This window comes from Hippopotamus amphibius, chromosome 2 (genome assembly GCF_030028045.1).
Source record: "Hippopotamus amphibius kiboko isolate mHipAmp2 chromosome 2, mHipAmp2.hap2, whole genome shotgun sequence".
Lineage (NCBI taxonomy): Eukaryota > Metazoa > Chordata > Mammalia > Artiodactyla > Hippopotamidae > Hippopotamus > Hippopotamus amphibius.
In genome coordinates, this window is record NC_080187.1 from 112,954,411 (window position 1) to 112,975,324 (window position 20,914).

The following is a 20,914-nucleotide window of genomic DNA, read 5'->3' on the forward strand; positions in this document are numbered from 1 at the left end:
AAATAAACGCAGTAAAGTCAGTGAGTAAAGTTTTTTTTTTTCCTGGATTTATTTATTTATTTATTTATTTATTGTCTGTGTCAGGTCTTCGTTGATGCATGTGGGCTTTCTCTAGTTGCAGTGAGCAGGGGCTACAGTTCATTGCAGTGCATGGGCTTCTCAGTGCAGTGGCTTCTCTTGTTGTGGAGCACGGGCTCTAGTGTGAGGGCTTCAGTAGGTGTGGCACACGGGCTCAGTAGTTGTGGCTCCCGGGCTCTAGAGCGCAGGCTCAGTAGTTGTGGCGCACAGGCTTAGTTGCTCCGAGGCATGTGGGATCTTCCTGGACCAGCGATCAAACCCATGTCCCCTGCACTGGCAGGCGGATTCTTAATGACTGCGCCACCAGGGAAGTCCCAATGAGTAAAGTTTTGTTGAAACTAAATCTCTGCTCCCAAAGTGACTCTAAAACTGGCTACTATGGTGCAGAAGCCTTTGAGGTCTGCATCTCTCTACTGCTGCAAGCGCCGGATGACTCACTCCTTCCACTGATTTCTTCTATTCAAGTAAACACTTCAGTCGTACATCATTGTGTACAAATGTGACATTAATCTGCTTCGGGTGGGGCAAAGCCACCTAGTCTGACTGTTCTTTTCTTTAAAAACCTGACACCCATAATGTTGGAAACCCCGCTGAAAATCTTCGTACTGAAATTGCATGCAGAGCTTGATGACACAATTGTCGTTCGGGTGATCCTTCATGTTCTTGTATTAACTTTCAAGATTATCATGGAAATGAAACCATAAAAAGAGATTCTGGTGATGTCTCAGACGCTGGAAAATATACCTACCCAACCCTAGGGTTCCATGGATCTCAGATTGAGAAACACGAGTGCTCCCTAAGGCCACTTCTGTTGTTCACATCTCCTGAATCCAGGCAGAGTGTCTGTGATTACAAGCTACAATCCTTGTTTTTGCCGATAGCTTCAGATTCTAACCAAATCTTCCTTGATGAAATGACAGGAAGCCAGGTTGGTTGGTTTGACAGTCTCCCACTCCCTTTCCCAGGTCAGTCTGTGAAGACACCAAAAGATAGTGGCCTGAGCAGGAAGAGGAAAAAGCTTAGACAGACTGCCTGCTGGAGAATGACCCCAGGGTAGCAGCCCAATACTATGTCAAGAGCTGCCGGAAGAGCTCTCTCCCTTCTTAGTCTTAGTGGGTGGTTGTGAGTTTCAGGGCAGTGATGTTTGGAACAGTGCCTTGCACCATCTACTCCCTGCAGTGGGTGCTTATACCCATGGGATCCCACCCCCATCCCCATGCTCCCTTTCCCTCTTCTCCTCTCGAGTTAGAGGGTTTTCTGCAACGCTGTAGAGAGAGAAGGGGTCGCCTCCTCTGCCCATAGAGACTCACAATGAAGGAACTCACGACAGAGAATCTTGCAAATGCTGAAAACGTTGGGAGCTAATCAATGACCTTGGAGTCCTCTTAAGGCAGCCCACTGGGGAAATATCCACAGCAATGAGGGAGACCTTTACCAGTTGCCCGCCTGAGACTTTTCGGATGTTGAAAATGTCAACTTTGCAGGAAGGTCTTTCTTTTGCTTTCAAGAACTAAGAGAGTTATTGTTTCCTCTGACTGTTTTGAAACTAAAATTCACATGGTTGCCTCAGCCCACTTCTGAGGTCATCGTGTCCTCTGTGCGCCAAGTAGATGAGGCAGGCAAGGGGACTTATATTTCATGTGTAAGGGTGAGACTTCTCAAAAGGGCTCATAATTTTGAAACATCTTAAAAGGACTAAAATGACTACTTATGTCACCGTGTCTTATCCATCCATGAGGGGTGTTGTTAACCAACCTTTGAACATCCACTTCTAGTTTTCTCAGTGTGGCCCCCAGAGCAGTAGCGACACCTGGAAGCTTGTCGGAAATGTACATTTCAGGGCCTCACCTCAGACCTGCCCAATCAGAGATCCTGGGGTGGGACTCAGCAATCTGTGCCGTAACAAGCCCTGCCGGGGATTCTGACGGCAGCTCAGATTTGAGGACCATTGTTGAAGACAGCTGACAGCAGTGGCTCTCAGCCTTGGTTCATAATGGAATCATCTGGGGAGCTTTTAAACATCCCTGATGCCCGGGCCTCACATCCACTCCAGTTAAATCAGATTATCTGGGAGTTGGGACTCAGGGATTAGTGTTTTTACAGCTCCTTGGGTGATCCAACATGCCGAGAACCGGTGCTCTTCACATCCTTGCTGCTCAAGCTGTGGGTGAGGCGAAGCTGCATCAGGGTCTCCCAAGAGCTGTTTGCAAATGCAAAACCTCGGTCCTGCTCCTGCCCCACCGAGTCAGAATCTGCATCTCACAAGATCCCCGGTGACTTCTGCCCGCCATGCAGTTTGAGAAATGCCATTCAGCTGGGCTGTCATCTGGGTTGCTCTTGGCTACTGAGCTGCTCTGTGCACGATGTGTCTGCTGTCCTGTCTTCACCTGTGATTGGCGATGTGACATCTCATTTTTCTCTCACAGGACACAACAGACTATGTCGCATACGTAGCTAAGGACCCTGTTAATCGCAGAGGTAAGTGATGTGTGACTTTTGTCATCTCTCATTCACGTGCAGCCAGGTTTAACCGTGGACACCAGATGGTCCTCATGATCTCAGCCCTCTTCACTCAAAGGAACAAGTATCATATCGTACTGTTAGCAATAATTGAGGTTTGCAGGCAGTGAAGTGTGGCGGCATACCTGGCTGGGTTAGGAGACGCTAGCTGTCTGAGAGCTTCAAACACACACCTGTGTCCAGATGGCTAGAGCTTGGTACACCTGACCTGTGCACAGTAGCCCCCATTCATCCCCTGAAGGTGGACTCAGTTACACCTGAAGACTTTACAAATGGCTGCCTTCCTCCCCGGCTCTGTCTCTTTGTGCGTCTGCTGCCAACTAAGCCTCCCCGAGAAGCCTCGCACTGCCCTGCACAGCCCTGGAGGCCAGTGTCCAAGCTCAGGTGCTGCCCAGTCAGTCACAGGCTGGGTCAGGGATCTGAAGCATTCAAGTACTTCTCATCTTCACGGACCTGTTATTCCTAGACCCTCCCTCCATACCCACCACCCCATTTCTTTCATTTACAAAATCCCCTGACGTTTACAAGCCTGGGTGGGTGGGCTGACTAGGGGGTGCTACCCTTGAATCCCAGGCCACCACCAGGTGCCACACAACTCCAGTTTAGAACTCACTGAGGAAGGTCACCTGTGGGAGTGCGTTTATATTGTGTTAAATTAAACAATACAAGTGGCACTTCTCTTCACCACCCATTGGTTCCCTCTCCTCCTCCCACCCTCTACCCCAGGTACCAATTGTTAAGATTTCCTAGTTGGCTTTGCAGAATTTTTATACCTGTCTGCATACACGTATATTCCCTTCTTCTTTTAAAATTTCAACATAGATCAGATTTTAGCATTCTGTTTTCCCACCAACTTTGGGGGAGGGGGAGGTGGCAGGCTGCACTCAGCCCAGAGTTAACACGTGTGGAAGTTCTTCCTTTATTTTTGTTTGTTCTAAGTTAACCTCAACTAATCTTAGACTTTTTTTTGGACACCTTTAATGGCTTCTAGGTCAATGGTTCTGAAAATGAACTATACTTTAGAATCACCTGGGGAGCCTTAAAAGTGTCTCAATGCTCAGGCCTCAGAGAGGGGTACCCAGGCAACTGTATTTCTAAAAGATCTCCAGATGATCCCCATGTGCAGCCAGGGCTGAGAAATCAGGCTCTAGGTCCAGACCCTGAAGGAATTTAACTCTGTACAATTTCCCTTAGGGCCATAGAAGCATATAAGCTATTATATTGTTTCACAGGTGCAAACCAGCAGTGCCTTCTGCCCACAGTACCTTTTCAAAGTCATGGAAATCAGGATTCACTCCATGTGCTGGGTGGTTGATGGACCACCTCCCTGTGGGACCCGCGTGCAGTGCTAGTGTGAAGACAGACGCCAGACCTCTGCCCTGTAGCTGGTGCTTTGGGGGCACAGCATGTATAGGAGTCCTTTGAGATGCTTGATAGGAGATGATCACTCCCTCCTTCCAGGTGTCTGTTGCCTATAACAATGCTTAATGGCCTAACAGCCATCATTTAAAAATATCTTTTGATATGATTAAGTATCAAGGGTCCAGGCAGGGCTCAGTTGGCCAATTCTTCTGCTCTACGTGGCATCAATGGATATCAGGTGGTCTTTGGCTGGTGACTGGCCTGGCCTAGAAGGTCCAAGTTGACTTCACTTCCATGCATTGGACCTTGGCCGGGAGGACTGGAAGTCTAAGCCAGCAGGGTCCTTCTCCCTCTGCATGAGTCTCAGGGTCTCTCCAAGTGGCCCCTCCATCAGGGCAGTAGGACTTCCCACATACAACTCTGGGCTCCACGATGCCAAAGTGGATGCTTCCAGTGAAAGACCAGGCACAGCTTCACCTCCGTCACAGTTTACTAGTCAAAGCAGTCCCAGGCAGCTCAGATTCAGGGGAGGGGAACTGGGCCTGCCCTCTGACAGGAATCTGCAGCCTTCCTTATCCATCACCTCTCTGTTCCCCACACGCACACAGGCAGTTTCAGCTCCTGGGAGGCAGTGTGGGAAGGGAGGGGAGTCACAGATGCAGCCACGAGCAGTATCTCTTTGGAGGCGAAGTATCGCTTTGCCTCCATCCCATGTGTGTCCACCCCACCATTACCTCCTTCCCTAAGGAGCTGCTGGAGGGCCTCCCTGGATGCTCTGTTCTCCTTCCTCCATCCCTAGGCCAGGCAGAGAGTTTGATTTAGTAAGAATGGCCTCTGTCATGTGGGAGTCAGATTAGGAAGACATTCTGGGAGTGAGTGTTCTTCTTTGGGCTCTTATATCTCCAACTTCCCACGCAGAGGCCCCAGTCGCCATGCTGGAGTGAGCCTCGCAGCACAGTGGTTCCCTGGCTGCAGGCAGAGCTCCTCAAGACGGGCAGGTGTCAAGGCACATCTGGAGCCAGAAAGTCTTCTGTCAAAACCCTACAGAGACGGGTCAAAGTCCCTCACCGTTACCATTTGTCTTTTCCACGCCAATTCCTGCTTATACATTCTGGTGTGTGTTTTTGGTTAATCTAAAAGTGTTTACAGTGAGAAAAATTTATATTTTTCTCTCTAGTATCAAGAACCCATGGCTTATATAATTAACCTGGTGGAAGGGCAAAGGATCTCTGACCCATGTCATTAAGCTGCATGTTAACCACCACCACCATCTTGAGGAGATAAGAGCTGCAAAAGAATGAAGTTTCTTGGGCCTTCCCTGGTGGCGCAGTAGTTAAGAAACTGTCTGCCAAGGCAGGGGACACAGGTTCGATCCCTGCTCTGGGAAGATCCCACATGCCGAGGCGCAACGAAGCCCACGTGCCACAACTACTGAAGCCCGCGCACCTAGAGCCCGTGCTCCTCAACAAGAGAAGCCACGGCAATGAGAAGCCCTCACACCGCAACGAAGACCAGCCCCCTGCTCTCAGCAACTAGAGAAAGCCCACGTACAACAATGAAGACCCAATGCAATAAATAAATGAATAAATTTATTAAAAAAGAAAGAAATAATGACGTTTCTTAAGGTTGGTACCTTATAGTTGAAAGGTAGGGCCAACAGGAGATCTGGAAACTGAGTACTGACATATGTAGGATAAAATGCCCAAGAAATCAGGCTTTGCTGGATCCTAATATACCATTTTCTTTTCACACTGGAATTGTATTAATACCCAGTGACTCCCATCCCCTGCTACCTTATGCATCTATTAGTTCAGAATGGACTGTTTGGGTCACAAAAGTAGCTAAAAAATAATGCCCTACTTAGCTGCCTGCAGGTGGCATGTACTTCCTATAATTTATAACCACAGTAGCATCCTGGTTCAGGCGCCCTCTGGAACTTGTGAACTTGTGGTAGAAAGTCACATCTGATGCATAGATGGTGCTGACCCGAACGCCGAGAGGCCTGCGTGTTCAGCCTGTATAGCTTCTAACACATCCTGCTGCCCTTTCCCCAGGATTTCCTGAATGAACGAAACGTGATGAGTGGGCTTGAGCGGGAAGCCCCACGTGGACTGCTGCCTCCCACAGCTGCACTTCCTTCTCCAGGCTTCTCTACTCGCTCATGGTCATTGCAACATTGAATTTAGGGTTCCTCTGGCCTCAGACAGTTGTAGGCTGCAGGAGGCGACTTTCTGGGAGAACCTTAAAGAGTATGAACTCCTTAAATAATACAGCACCTCCTCTGACTTTTCTTTCCCTTAGAAGCAACACTTCATCTGTATAACAGGTGAAAGCAATGATTTATTTATTTATTTTAAACCAGGAGGTTAAATTCCATCTAATAGCACTGTGGTGGGAGGTTAATTTTCCTGTGGGTGAAGGATTAGGTTGTTTCCCATATCTGGCTAGTGTCAACTGTGTTATGTTTTTGTTTTGTTTTGTTCTTTTACAAACAAGCCAGTCCCTTGGCTTTAAACATTCTGTGCCAAAGACTGAATGTTCCTGCCTAGCCCAGGCCTCTGGCTGGAAGTCAGACTTGGGTATTTACCAGCCTGCTGCACATTTCTGCTCAGAAGCCTCCTAGCCCCCTCCCCTGGACAAGCCACAGAGCTGTCTTTCCTCCCTCCACACAGCATCTGCTCATCTCACTCATCACATTGTGAGCTCACGCCTGCTCTACCCCCTATCTTTTTTCCTATGACCTCCCCCAGCTCCACTCCAGCTCCACTGACATTCTGATTCTTTCTTGATCATGTCAAGCAAGCACCTGCCTCAGGGCCTTTGCACTTGTTGAGCCCTATGTTTGCAACATTCTTATCCTAGACCTTCCTATGGCTCACTCCTGCCTTCCTCCAGGCTTCTTCTGCAATGTCACCTCCTAGATGGCCTTCCCGGTCATCCTACATGTCACCCTGCACCATCCTCCTCCTTCATCCCCTTTATTTTACATTATTGTCCTTATGGCTGTGTTAGTTTCCTGTGACTGCTATAACAAATTACCACAAACTTTGTGACTTAAGACAACAAACGTTTGCTCTCTCACAGTTCTGGAGGCTAGGGGTCTGAAATCAAGCTGTCGGCAGGGCCATGCTCCCTTCAAAGGTTCCAGGGCAGGAGACTTCCTGCCTCTTTCAGCATCTCGTGGCTCCAGGGGTCCTTGGCTTGTGACTGCATCACTCTACTCTCAGCCTCCATCCTCACATCACCTCCTCCTCCTCTGTGTCTGTGTCATCTTCTCTTCTGTCCCTTATAAGAAACTAGCCATTAGCCCACCCTAATCCAGAATGATCGCATCTTGAGGTCCTTAACTTAATCACAGCTGCAGAGACTCCTTTTTCACAGGTTCAGGGGGTCAGGATGCAGACAGGGCTTTGGAGGGGCCACCATTCAACCCATTCTAATGGTACAGTTTTCCTTTTTTATTTTCAGTGTTCACCCTCTAGATTGTAAGCTCAGTGAGAGCAGGGTTCTGTTTTGTTTCTTGCTGTATCTGTAGATCCTGGGGCAGGGCCTGGTACACAGTTGATGCTCAATAAGTGTCTCTTGAGTGAAGTCTTCAGTAAATATTTTGTACATTTGCCTTGTGCTCATGTGCAAGAATTTCCTTAGAACTTCCCTGGGACAAATCACTGTGTTTTGGGACATCTTCGGCTTTTAAAAAATGGTTATTTCACTTCATAATTCCACAAGTGGCACAGGAAACCTCCTTGGCTTTATACCTTGTTCACTACTTGGCATTTTCAAACTTTTCAATTCCTGCCAGTCTGATGGGTGCAAAATTATCTCCTTATAAAGTTTTAGTTTGCCCCTCTAGGACTAAAACACATATTAAACAACTCCTAATTAAGAGCATGGGAGCTGAATCTTGGAGTTCTTACCTGTCTCAGATCAAAAAGATCTGTAATAATAAGAAACATGTAGACATATTAAGTGAACAGACCAGGGTTGGCTGAAAACTATGCTTGAGTTTGGAGTCTCCAGTTCTCTGGTAAGAATTTACTGGTGTTCAGTGTTCCTTTTAAGGGGTGAGAGTTTTGAGCCCACTAGGAAAAGACAGCAATCATTGTTTGGTAGGATTTTTTCTGATTGGGTAATGACCCCAGGTGTCTCCGAGATTCCCTGTGTCAGTTGCCAGTTGGTAGAGAATGTGGCTGTGAGTTTGAACTCTTGGAGAGTCTGTGAGTCTAGATGAGAGGACAGTGGGACAGTCTGAGAAGGGTCCCCTTCAAGAGCTGGGCTGCTTTGGGGAGGCTGGATGGCTGTGAAGTGTGAGTTGGGGGTGGTGTGGGCATGGGTGGGAGGGGTCATGACTTCTTAAAAGGACAGCACAGATCCTGAGAGGTTTTCTGCCCATACTTGCGGAGTCCCCCCATGAAAACCATGCCCACCAAGGTGGGGGTGCAGGTGGCATCCCAGGGTGTGGAAGCAGCTGCTGTGGTGGGAAACACCTGCTGGCACCTCTGTTTATAGTCACTGCTGATCGGAGATAGAGGGGCCTTCACCCCATAATCATATGTAAAGGGTGCAGTGAGCTGGTGACATCATTTCTGTGTGTCAGCTGCTCCTGACCACAGCGGGGGTGGGGGAAGTGGGGTCTTACATTTACAAAGTAATAAAAACAACAATAATCTAATCAGATAAGGTAAGGAATCAACCCCTCCAAACTCAAAATGATTAAGAAAAATATTTCAAAGATGGAAAGATGCATTTCTATCCATCTTTATGATGAATCTCACTCAAAGTATTTAACATGCCTTGAGATAATAAAAGACGGTCTGATGCTTTCAGGGCCAACAAGACATCTTGAACTTTATTTTATCTTTATCATATCATTTTAAACATCTTTTAAAAATATTTTTATAATGTACATACTATTATATTAACACAGGAATATATGTTCATTATTTATAAATAAGTAGACACGTATTTGGGACACATGCTCAGTATAGTAGGGTTCTTCAGTAGTAAACATGAGAAAAGCTTGACAATTTCTTATTTATAGAAGTAAAGCCATTTGGGTGTTTGGTGCATGTGACAGGCATTGCTGGTGCTCACTGATGTGCTGACCTCACTCCTCCCAAGCTCCCAGGAGGCTGTTCAGCCCACCCCTCCTGGGTGGAGGAGGATGCAGGTGACAGTTTTGTATGATGGGCCGAGAGCAGAATGGGTGAGGCAGTTAGTGCTGGTGCAAGGTCCTGTTGTCTCTTTCTCCCCTGGATTGTGGAGGAGGCCTTGCGTTGAAATTCAGGATTAAAACATCACAGCAGCCTGGTTCATGGAGTCACCACCTGGGAGAGTTGCCCAGAAATGAGCAAGTGCAAATGGGATTGTTTACAGCCACTGAGATGCAGGGGCTGTTTGTTATTGCAGCGTGACTTGCCTGTGCTGATTAACAGAGCAGCTGCCTCAGGCAGGGCTCAGAGAGCAAGCTCAGACGAATGGAGGCCCCAGCTGGCCTGCACTCCGCTTATCCATCAGATGGCCAGAGCACCCTTGAGGACTGACGGACAGGTGCAGCCACCGGCCCCTGGACATATTTGGAGCCATGGGGAAGCTGAACTGGCATCTTTCAGAGTAACTTCTGACCTGCCAGTGTCTGCCATGTGTGGAAGATGTATGGTTGACCTATTAGGAGGCTGTTGTGTGAGGAAAGATGCCATGTCCCAGTACTATCTGGTACAATTACAAGGGCCACAGCACATCCTGCTCTCAAGTGGCTCATCTCAGGTGGGGAGCGGCCTCTGATGAGGCCTGATGAAGTCCCTTCACTAGTGTCAGGGCTGAGCTGCTGTGGGGTCTGAGCCAGCTCTCCTGGAGAGTGATGTCAGCCTTGCTTATTGGTCAAAGAGAGAGACCAGCATGGGCAAACAAGCACCCCTCACCCCCACCCAGGAGACCACCCACACTACGGCACCACTGCCAAAGGGCCGGTTTCCTCCAGAAAGGATGGAATGAGGAATGACCCCATTCTGCTTCTCCTGTGTTTGTTTGTGGCCATGTTTCAGGTTTTACAACATCATTTTGAGTCTTGATTCTGGGCCCCACCACTCTGTATGTGCCTCTCAACCAGTTCTCCTTCTTGCTTGTGAATGACACCTTCAGCTCCATCCTTTCTTCATGGGATGTAAAACAAGCAGCCTCAATGGTTACCTTTGGCGAGAACCTCATCATTCCTCACACACACCGTCACACAGGTGAGGTTAGAGGTTAGCGGCTTTTAGCTAAAGACCATTGCAACACTCAGGGAAAATACAGGCCCAGACAGACTGGCAGCCCAGGGTTAGTTCTGGATTTTGAGTGAGTTTCTGAACCACAAAGAGGCTATTCTATAGAAGGAGCCTCAGACCCAACTAATAGATGACATTTGCTTGGTCCACCGAGGACTGAGCCAGACCCTAGAGCCTGGAGTTGTGATTTAATTCTGCATCTGTAGGTCCTGTCACCCTCTGGTATCCAGATCAGATACGAGGGCCCCATCTTCACCGAGCAAGGCTGCTTCCACCCAGAGCCCTGCATCTTCCAAATGTCCCAGGAACTGACTTGAAGAAGATGCGTTTTAGGCCTCATGTTCTCTGGTGTGTAGAAGATAAATGGGCTGTGTGAATTGATTATACAGCCTCCTCTGCAGAAACCTTATTCTTTGTTCACTATGTTAAAGGCTATGGCGCTACTTTTCTCCTTAAAAGAAAAATAAGCTTCACCTGCTTGACCCATCCCCAATCATTATTCTGGTTCTGCAAAGTACAGGCCAGTCAGTTCTCTTGGCTGGTCCTGATGCTGGGTGGAGGGGGCAGGTGTGGCTAGAAACACAGGGCAAGTGGGGGAGTCTTTCCCTCGTTCCATCCTACACTCCTACTTCCTTATTAGCTAGAAAGACACTTCACTCCTATCTGTTAATGAACAACCACGTGACTCCAACAGCTGCTTAATGTGGGCTTGTTTTGTGCCTACCTGGGTTGACAATAAATACTAATATCAGTAATAACATAAAACAATATCAGTACTCAGTAATAAAAATACAGCCAGGACATTTGTCTCCCTGGACAAATCCCTTGGCCGTATCTGAGACAGGGCTAGTGCATCCAGGGAATTGCATTGCAGTCTGAAGCAGCAACCCAGTTACCCTTGCTCTTCCCAGGAAATGCTTGTCCCTGCATCCTCAGAAGCATGCGGGGGACATCCCTCCAGGAGGGATCCTAGAGCCTGTGGGGAGAAGAAGCCTGAGCCCCGCCCCGCCCCAGCCTAGCAGCCACCATCAGGGTGAGCTCTGTGGTGCCTGGCTGGCTTTGTGCATGGAGAAGGCGGCATCGTGATGGAAGAGCGGCCAAACTGTGGAGGTGGTGATGTCTGTGTTCCTTCCCTCGCAGTTTTCCATCTTAATGAGTCCTCTTTCTGTGCTCGCTTCTCCTGCAGTGCGGGGACGATTCTGCATCTCCCTAATCACTGCTGGGGAACAGCTACCCCTGTAGCAATGCCTCTCCTCACTGCTGGTCACCCACTGTGCTCCTGGAGGAACCTCCTCGAAACACAGTTGTATCCTAACTGGTGGCAAGAGAAAGATGGAGTGTGACACATGCACCTGTCATTTTCTCCAGGGAGAATGCCTTTATCTCATTGGTAACAGAGCATGGCATGCTGGTCACGGGGCAGTGTGCAGGGGCTGGGACTCTTCTGTGGGATGCCGTAGATGTGTGTCTGGGGAGGAGACATTCTACTTTCTTGTCGAGCAGAGAGGGGTGCCTTTCCCCACTCAACCCTCTTTTCTCTGAAGGTTCCACAGGGGTTATCCCACAGCCTGGCCACCAGGACAGCAGGCACCCCAGAGGGGTTAAGGGTTGCTCTGGGTCCCTGAGGGGCCCTTGTCCAGCAGCCAACACCCCTTTTCTGAGACCCAGCATGAATACTCAGTCTCATCCAGTGTAGATGCAGGTGGCGTGTGGTGGGATGGTCATACTGGTTAATTAATATCCCTTTAAACTCATCTTAAAAGGTTGTTAATCACATTGCTTTGAGTTGCCACATTCAGTGATGACACTTTAATCTCACTAGGAAGTAAGCAAACAACTTGCTCTAAATCCATTGGATACCTCAAGATTCATTTGATAAGAGCCCCTTTAAGTCCATTTTTTAAGGCTTGCGGGGTCTTAAAGGGATTTGTTTCTTGTTACTATCAAGTTCTTTGTCTTGTTAAGGTTTCCTTCCAAACCCTGTTTCCCTACTGAGTTCCAAGTTGATGTTTTATAGACTCTGAAGCAATTGAAGAGCGATCAAATTGAACTTTCAGATGTTAAAATTTACTTGCAAACAGAACCTTTACTTTTGGAGAGAACAGGCTATTAAGAAATGGATCCCTAAGGTGAAACTGTACAGCTGGGGCTGGCAGGGATTAAGCTGCATGCAGAGCTGCCAGGACATGTCAAGAAAGGTACCTCCTTGTCCCTCTCCTATTCCCTAGGATGCAGGGTTTCACCCTCAGGAAGAAGGAGCCTGGGTAGCTCCAGTGTCTGTCTCTAATGGTCCTTGTGCCCCTTGCTCCCACAGCTTGTCACATTCTGGAATGTTGTGACGGGCTGGCCCAGGATGTCATCGGCTCCATCGGTCAAGCCTTTGAGCTCCGGTTTAAGCAATATTTGCAGTGTCCTTCCAAGATCCCTGCTCTCCACGACCGGTGAGTAGTGCTATGACACTGTCTGCAGTGGCCTCTCTGCATTTTCCGACCTTTCCTCTTAAAAACACGTGAAAAGGGAAAACGACAAAACCACCTCCCTGAGGAGTGCTCTGAACAAACACAGTTAATCACAGGGCTTCCTGGGCCCGGAGACACCTGGCCAGTGCTGGGCCATGGCTCGGGAAACCGACAGATGGCCACCAACATATGGCCGATGCTCCCAATGTTTAGAAGAACATTTTCTCGAAACTATAGTGACAGTAGCCAAGGTTACAAAAAACAAAAAACATCGTAATATGTTTTGTTCTGTTTCCTCGGCAAGCATGTGATGTTTCCTTATGTTGCCTCCTTGGGTTGACGTCACCATGGGCTCTACCTGTCCCGTTGTCCTTGTCCTCAGGGTTAGCCAAAGTCCTGATTCAGAGGCTCCCTTCTTGAGGCCATGTGCTTGGAATGACCAGCATTGATTCTGCTTCATTGGCTTTTGTAGCTTTCAGACTTGATGGTCTGTGAGTTCTTTAACCATTCTGGGTCTCAACAGTTTTCTCCATAAAATAGGAATAATAGTGTCTTGGCAGGATTTTAAGTGTTAAATGAAATAGTGAATGTAAACAGGAATTGTAAGATATTCAGTTTATCATAAAAAGTGTTCAAGGTCTACCCTTGAGTTTCCTTAGGACATAAGAATATTCCATGCAGCATTAAAAAAACTAATATTGGACATATTGGTCATTCAGTCACCAGTCCTACTGAAAGCCTATTACAATGGTGTGTTTGCTGTCAATAAAACTTTATTTTATTTCTCCTGAATTTGCTTTTCACGTTTTGTCTTACTTCTGCAGCCACATTCCAGGACTTAGTCGTGAAGGCAGTGCCCACCTCTACCTTCATTATTATTTTATCTTTTCTATTTTATTTTATTTTATTTTATTATTTTATTTTATTATTTTTAGGTTACCTTCATTATTATGAAGGCTACTTTCATCTCTCTGAAGTCTTCACCTTCCCTGAAAGAGACTTTTAATTTTTTTTTCCTTCATCCACTGGAAAATTTCTTTTAAGACATTCATTCTGGAGGGGCCTACGAAGGCCCCATTTTTTTCCCAGTTGATAAAGACTTCTGCAAACTCATATAAGCTGTGGGAAAAAAAGAGTTAGAAAGTGGCAAGGACCCAATAGCCCGTGGCAGGAGAGTGGGTGAACAAAGTGCTAAATTTTATATTACAGTGGGACATAGTCATTAAACAGAATTCATCAGTATATTTGCATTACCAGAATTAATCTCAAATATTTTAAGTGGACTGAAAAAGGATATGAATGATTTATGGAAATTTTAGAAACGTAAACAATTTTATACCTAGTTTATGGATAATGCATGTGTATAAATAGTATAAAAACATGTAAGAATATTACATACCAACTCTAGGACATCTGAGGATGACAGGGACATGGGGTGGGCTTTAAATGATTTTGTTAAGTTATTTCCTCCCTAACGTTTTGTTTTATTTTGCTTTATTTTATTTATCATTTTTTAATTTATTTTTTAATTTTTGGCTGCATCAGGTCTTAGCTGCAACATGCAGAATCTTAGTTGCGGCACGTGGGATCTTTCATTGTGGCACATGAGCTCTTTGTTGTAGTGTGTGGGTTTTCTTGCCTCTTGTTGTGTCGTGCGGGCTGCAGGGCATATGGGCTCTCTAGTTGTGGTGCATGGGCTCTCTAGTTGTGGCGCATGGGCTCCAGAGAGCATGGGCTCTGTAGTTTGTGGCATGTGGGCTCTGTAGTTGAGGTGCATGGGCTCAGTAGTTGTGGCATGGGGACTTAGTTGTCCCGTGGCTTGTGGGATCTTAGTTCCCCGACCAGGGATCGAACTTGCATCCCCCACATTGTAGGATGAATTCTTTACCACTGGATCACCAGGGAAGTTCCCCTCCCTAACATTTTATAATAACAATGTTCCAATATGCAAGAAGATTTTGCAGTGAATACCTGTGTACCAACCATCTAGAGACTACCATTAATATTTTACTGTTAATACCACATATTTATTTATCCAAAGTGAGTTTGACAAATTTTATTTCTTTAAAAAAAAGGTATCAAATACAGCAAAATGTTCACACTTGTTTAATCTCAATGGTGAATGTGTAGGTGTCTTTTATATTAATTTAGTCTTTTCTGTACTTTTGAAATGTTGCAAAGGAGTCAAATAAATTCTATTAAAATAATATGTCAAAAAGTGAGTGGGGGGAGTTAATTGAACTACCATGCTTCTCTGGGAATATACTTAAGGTATGGAATCCTGTATGTGTTTCTATATAATAAAGTTTGAAGAAGTTTAGGGGAAAGAGAATGAAGTAGAGAGACCTTATCTACCAAGAAAATTGTCAACCCAATATGCAAGTAATGGTATAAAATTTCTAAAGCAGAGCAGGAACAATGGGACCTCTGTTTCCCGACATCAATCTCATCTTGTCTGACAAGCTGCTTGTTGTGTCCACTGAGTAGGTCTGAGATCCAGGGAGCAGGTGGGAATACACCGCCTTCTGTCCCAGCTGGGGACATCCTGGGCTATGAGAGAACCCACCTTACCTCCAGCTGCCATACCCCACTTCCCCTCCCCACCCTGTTTTGGGGACCCTGGACAGTGAAGGGCACTGGCCCCTTTTCCTTCTAGATTTCCCAGAGGCCAGCAAGACAGGAGGTTTTATCTGTGAGCAGTTCTCCATGAGTTTTCTGCTCACTTGTTCAGGCCATTTCTCTTCAAATTGGGAATAAGCTGGAGGTATGGGAATTTGGTACAGTCAGCATCTTTGTCCACATTCCTCAGAGCAGAGTTGGGGACAGGTGAGTGTGGAGTGAGTGTGGCAGCATTAGGGCCCAGCAAGCTGCCCTTGCATCTCAAAGTATCATGTTGGTGGCACATGACTTCCTCTTTCCTTCTTCTCTTGCAGCTGGTGAGTGGATGGCTTTACTTATTTGTGAATTATTTTTTGTTCATTGGGAGTCACAGGGAGAGATTCTGTGATCTGGATTCATTGCCCATCTCCAACTGGAAAACAAAAATAATATTTTCAAATGAATGGGTTTTTTGGTATGGTGTGATTTGCCTTAGAGAATTTCTCCTCTGATTTTTCTTGCAGAAAGCCAAAATTATTTACAACAAAAAACCAGAGAAGACAACGAAAAAGAATTCCAATGTAGCCAAAGTTCTGTTTATTATTTTTTAATTGATATATAATTTATTTATGATAAAATTGCCCTTTAAAAATATATAGTTCTGTGATATTTAGTATTGTCAAAGATAGTACAAGTACAACCACCATCACTATAATTCCAGAACATTTCCATCACCCCAGAAAGAAACCCCATACTCATTAGCAGTTACTCCCCAATTTAAAACCCCCTTTTCCAAGACAACCACTACTCTAATTTCTGTCTTCACTGATTTACCAATTCTGGGCATTTTATATAAATGGAATCATACAATATGTGCCTGACTTCTTTGAGTTATTGGAAGTTTTCAAGGTTAATCCATATTGTAGCATGTATCAGTGTGGCATTTTTTTAGGGCTGAATAATATTCCTTTGTATGCATATGTTACCTTTTGTTTATTCAGTCACCAATTTATGGACATATGGGTTATTTTCACCTTTTAGTTCTTATGATTAATGCTTCTATGAAGATGTGTACAAGTTCCTGTGGGGACAGATGTTTCAATACTCTTGGGTATATATAAATAGGAGTGGAATTGCTCAGTCACATGCTAAAATTTTGAGAAACTGCCCAACTTTTTTCCAAAGTGGCTGTACCATTTTATATTTTCACCAGCAATGTATGAGTTCCAGTTTCACTGATGTTTATTATTGTACATCATTTTGATTTTAGCTATCCTAGTGAATACAAAGTGGTCTCTGACTGTGGTTTTGATTTGCATTTTCTTGATGACTAATGATGTCAAGCATCTTTTCATGTGCTTTTTGGCTGTTTTTATATCTTCTTTGGGGAAATGTCTGCTCAAATACTTAGCCTATTTTTTTAAGATTGAGTTATTTGTCTTTTTATTGTTGACTTGTATAGAAGTTCTTTATATATTCTAGATACAAGTTTCTTTTCAGATATAGGATTAGCAAATATTTTCTCCTATTTTTTTGTGTTGTCCTTGAATTTTTTTGATAATGTTCTTTGAAGCACAATAGTTTTGAATTTTGGTGAAATCCAATTAATTTACTTATTTTCTCCTTGGTTGCTTTTGTTTTTGGTATCATGTGTAAGAAACCATTATTCAATCCAAGGTCATGAAAATTTACATCTATGTTTTCTTCTGACTTTTAGCTCTTACATTCAGGTCTTTAATCCATTTGAGTTAACTTTTGTATATGGTGTGAGGTAAGAGTTCAGCTTCAGTTTTTCACAAATGGCTATTCAGTTGTCACAGCACCATTTGTTGAAAAGATTATTCTTTCACACATTGAATTGTCTGGGCATCCTTGTTGAAATCAATTGACCATAAATGTATGGGTTTATTTATGGACTCAATTCTATTCCATTGATTTATATGTCTGTCCTTATGCCAGTACCACATATCCTTGAAGAGTATAGCTTTATAGTTAGTTTGAAATCAGGAAGTATGAGTCCTCCAACTTATATTCTTCTTTGTTAAGATTGTTTTGACTATTCTGGGCCCCTTGAAGTTTCAAATGAATTTTAACAGAGCTTGTCTGTTTTTGAAAAAAAGACAATTGGGATTTTGATAGAGATTGTCTTGAATCTGTAGACCAATTTGAGGAGTACTTCCATCTTAACAATATTAAGTCTTCCAATCCCTGAACAAAGGAGGTCTTTCCATTTATTTAGAGTTTCTTTAATTTCTTTCAACAGTGTTTTGTAACTTTCAGTGTGTAAGTCTTGCATTTGGTTTGATAATTTTTACTACCAAAAGAATAAATCTTTTATTCTTTTTGATACTGTAATAAATTGAATTGCTTGCTAATTTTTTCAGTGTTAATGTATAAAAAATAAAATTGATCTTTGTATATTGATAATGTATCCTGCAAACTTGCTGAATTCATTTATTAGCTCTAATCATCTGTGTGTGTGTGAGTGCGTACTCAGTATTTTTTATATACAAGATCATGTCCTATTGAAATAAATATAGTTTTACTTTTTACTTCCTAATCTGAATTCTTTTATTTCTTTTTATTGTCTAATTGTTCTGACTAGAATCTCTAGTGCAATGAATAGAGGTGGAAAGACGAGGCAACATTGTCATATTACTAATCTTAAGAGGAAAGCATTCAAGCTTTCACCATTAATTGTGTTCTTAGCTGTGGGCTTTTCATAGATGCTCTTTTCCAGGTTGAGAAAATGCTCTTCTATTCCAAGTTTTTTGAGGGTTTTTGTCATGGAAAAGTGTTAGATTTTGTCAAATGATTTTTGTGTGTCTACCGAAATGAGTATTTGGTATTTGTTTTTATCCTATTGGTATAACATATTACATTAGTTGATTTTTGAACATTGAACCAACCTTGCTTTCCTAGAAGAATCCTACTTAGTTATGGTGCATGATTCTTTCTGTGTGTTGCTGGATTTGGTTTGCTAGTATTTTGTTGAGGATTTTTCCATTCATATTCATAAGAGAGATTGGTCTGCAGTTTTTTTTTTTTTTTCCTTGTGGTGCCTTTGTCTGGTTTTGGTATCAGAGTAGCACTGACATCAGAGATTGAGATTGGAAACTTATTTCCTCTTCTATTTTTTGGAAGAGTTGTGAAGAATTGCTGTTAATTCTCCTTTAAATGTTAGGTAGAAATCACCAAGAAGACATATGATTCTGGGTTTTTCTTGGAATGCAAGATTTTGATTCCTAATTTAATCTCTTTATCTGTTACAAGTCTGTTTAGATTTTCTATTTCTTCTTTTTTTTAAAGAAGTTTTATTGAGATACAGTTAACAGACAATAAACAGCATATATTTAGATTGTAAAATTTGGTATCCCAATCTCCCAATTCATCCCCCCCAACCCTCCCCACTTTCCCCACTTGGTGTCCATGTGTTTGTTCTCTACATCTGTGTCTCTATTTCTGCCTTGCATTTCCTCTTTCATAGTTATTAGCATTTGCCTTATGTATTGAGGTGCTCCTATCTTGGGTGCATATATATTTATAATTGTTATCTCCTCTTCTTGGATGGATTCCTTGATCTTTATGTAATGTCCTTTCTTGCCTCTTGTAACATTTTTTATTTTAAAGTCTATTTTATCTGATGTAACTATTGCTACTCCAGCTTTCTTTAGATTTCCATTTGCATGGAATATCTTTTTCCATCCCCTCACTTTCAGTCTGTATGTGTCCCTAGGTCTGAAGTGAGTCTCTTGGAGACAGCATATATATGGGTCTTGTTTTTGTATCCATTCAGCCAGTCTGTGTCTTTTGGTTGGTGCATTTAGTCCTTTTACATTCAAGATAATCATTGATATGTATGTTCCTATTACCATTTTCTTAATTGTTTTGTTTTTGATCTTGTAGTTCCTTTTCTTCTCTTATGCTTCCTGATTAGAGAAGTTCCTTTAGCATTTGTTGTAGGGCTGGTTTGGTGGCGCTGAATTCTCTTAGCTGTTGCTTGGCTGGAAAGCTTTTGATCTCTCCATCAAATCTGAATGAGATCCTTTCTGGGTAGAGTATTCTTGCTTGTAGGTTCTTCCCTTTCATCACTTGAAATATATTGTGCCACTCCCTTCTGGCTTGCAGAGTTTCTGATGAGAAATCAGCTGTTAACCTGATGGGAGTTCCCTTGTATGTTATTTGTCATTTTTCCCTTGTTGCTTTTAAAATTTTTTCTCTGTCTTTAATTTTTGTCAGTTTGACTACTATACGTCTTGGCATGTTTCTCCTTGGGTTTATCCTGCCTGGGACTCTCTGTGCTGCCTGGACTTGGGTAGCTATTTCCTTTCCCATGTTAGGGAAGTTTTCAACTATAATCTTTTCCAGTATTTTCTCAGGTCCTTTCTCTCTCTCTTCTCCTTCTGGGACCCCTATAATGCGAATGTTGGTGCGTTTAACATTGTCCCAGAGGTATCTTAGGCTGTCTTCAGTTCTTTTCATTCTTTTTTCCTTATTCTTTTCTGCATCAGTGATTTTCACCATTCTGTCTTCCAGGTCACTTATTCGCCCTTCTGCCTCAGTTAATCTGCTGTTGGTTCCTTCTAGTGTATTTTTCATTTCCGTTATTGTGTTACATATCTCTGTTTGTTTGCTTTTTAATTCTTCTAGGTTTTTGGTAAACTTTTCAATCTTTGCATCCAGTCTTTTTCCAAAGTCCTGGATCATCTTCATCATCATCATTCTGAATTGTTTTTCTGTAAGGGTGCCTATCTCCTCTTCATTCAGTTGTTTTCCTGGGTTTTTATCCTGTCCCTTCATCTGGTACAAAGTCCTCTGCTTTTTCATTTTCTCTATCTTTCTGTGGCTGTGGTTTTCAGTTCCACAAGATGAAATACTGCTGATACTGCTTGATACTGCTGTCTACCCTCTTGTGGAGGAAGCTATCTAGGAGGCTTGTGGGTGCTTCCTGATGGGAGGGACTGATGGTGGGTTGGGCTGGGTGGGCAGAGCGCAGTAAGACTTTAATCCAATTTGATGGGCAGAGCTCAGTAAAACTTTAATCTGCTTGTCTGCTAATGGGTGGGCCTGTGTTCACACCTTGTTGGTTGTTTGGTCTGAGGCTACCTAGCACTGGAGCTTACAGGCTCTTTGGTGGGGCTAATGGTGGACTCTGGGAGGGTTCATGCCAATGAGCACTTCCCAGAACCCCTGCTGCCAGTGCCCCTGTCTCCTTGGTGAGCCACAGCTGCCCCCCACCTCTGCAGGCAATGCTCCAACACCAGCAGCTAGGTCTGGTTCAGTCTCCTATGGGGTCACTGCTCCTTCCCCCTGGGTCCTGGTGAGCACACTTTTTTTGCATGCCCTCCAAGAGTGGAGTCTCTGTTTCCTCCAGTCCTGTGGAGGTCCTGCAATCAAATCCCACTGGCTTTCAAAGTCTGATTCTCTGGGGATTCCTTCTCCCGTTGCTGGGCTCCCAGGTTGGTAAGCCTAATGTGGGGCTCAGAACCCTCACTTTAGTGGGTGGACTTCTGCAGTATAACTGTTCTCCAGTTTGTGAGTCACTCACCCAGCATTTATGGGATTTGATTTTAATGCGATTGCACCCCTCCTACCATCTCATTGTAACTTCTCCTTTGTCTCTGGATGTGG

General features: G+C 44.2%; 1 protein-coding gene across 1 annotated transcript in view; it reads left to right on the forward strand.

Moving 5' to 3' along the window:
• Nucleotides 1-20,914, forward strand: part of SHC3 (SHC adaptor protein 3) — a 174,480-nt gene that overhangs the window by 99,332 nt on the left and 54,234 nt on the right. Inside the window, exons 6-7 of the mRNA XM_057723384.1 lie at nt 2,505-2,556; nt 12,541-12,667. Coding sequence (XP_057579367.1) covers nt 2,505-2,556; nt 12,541-12,667 — 179 coding nt within the window. The remainder of the gene's footprint in view (nt 1-2,504; nt 2,557-12,540; nt 12,668-20,914) is intronic.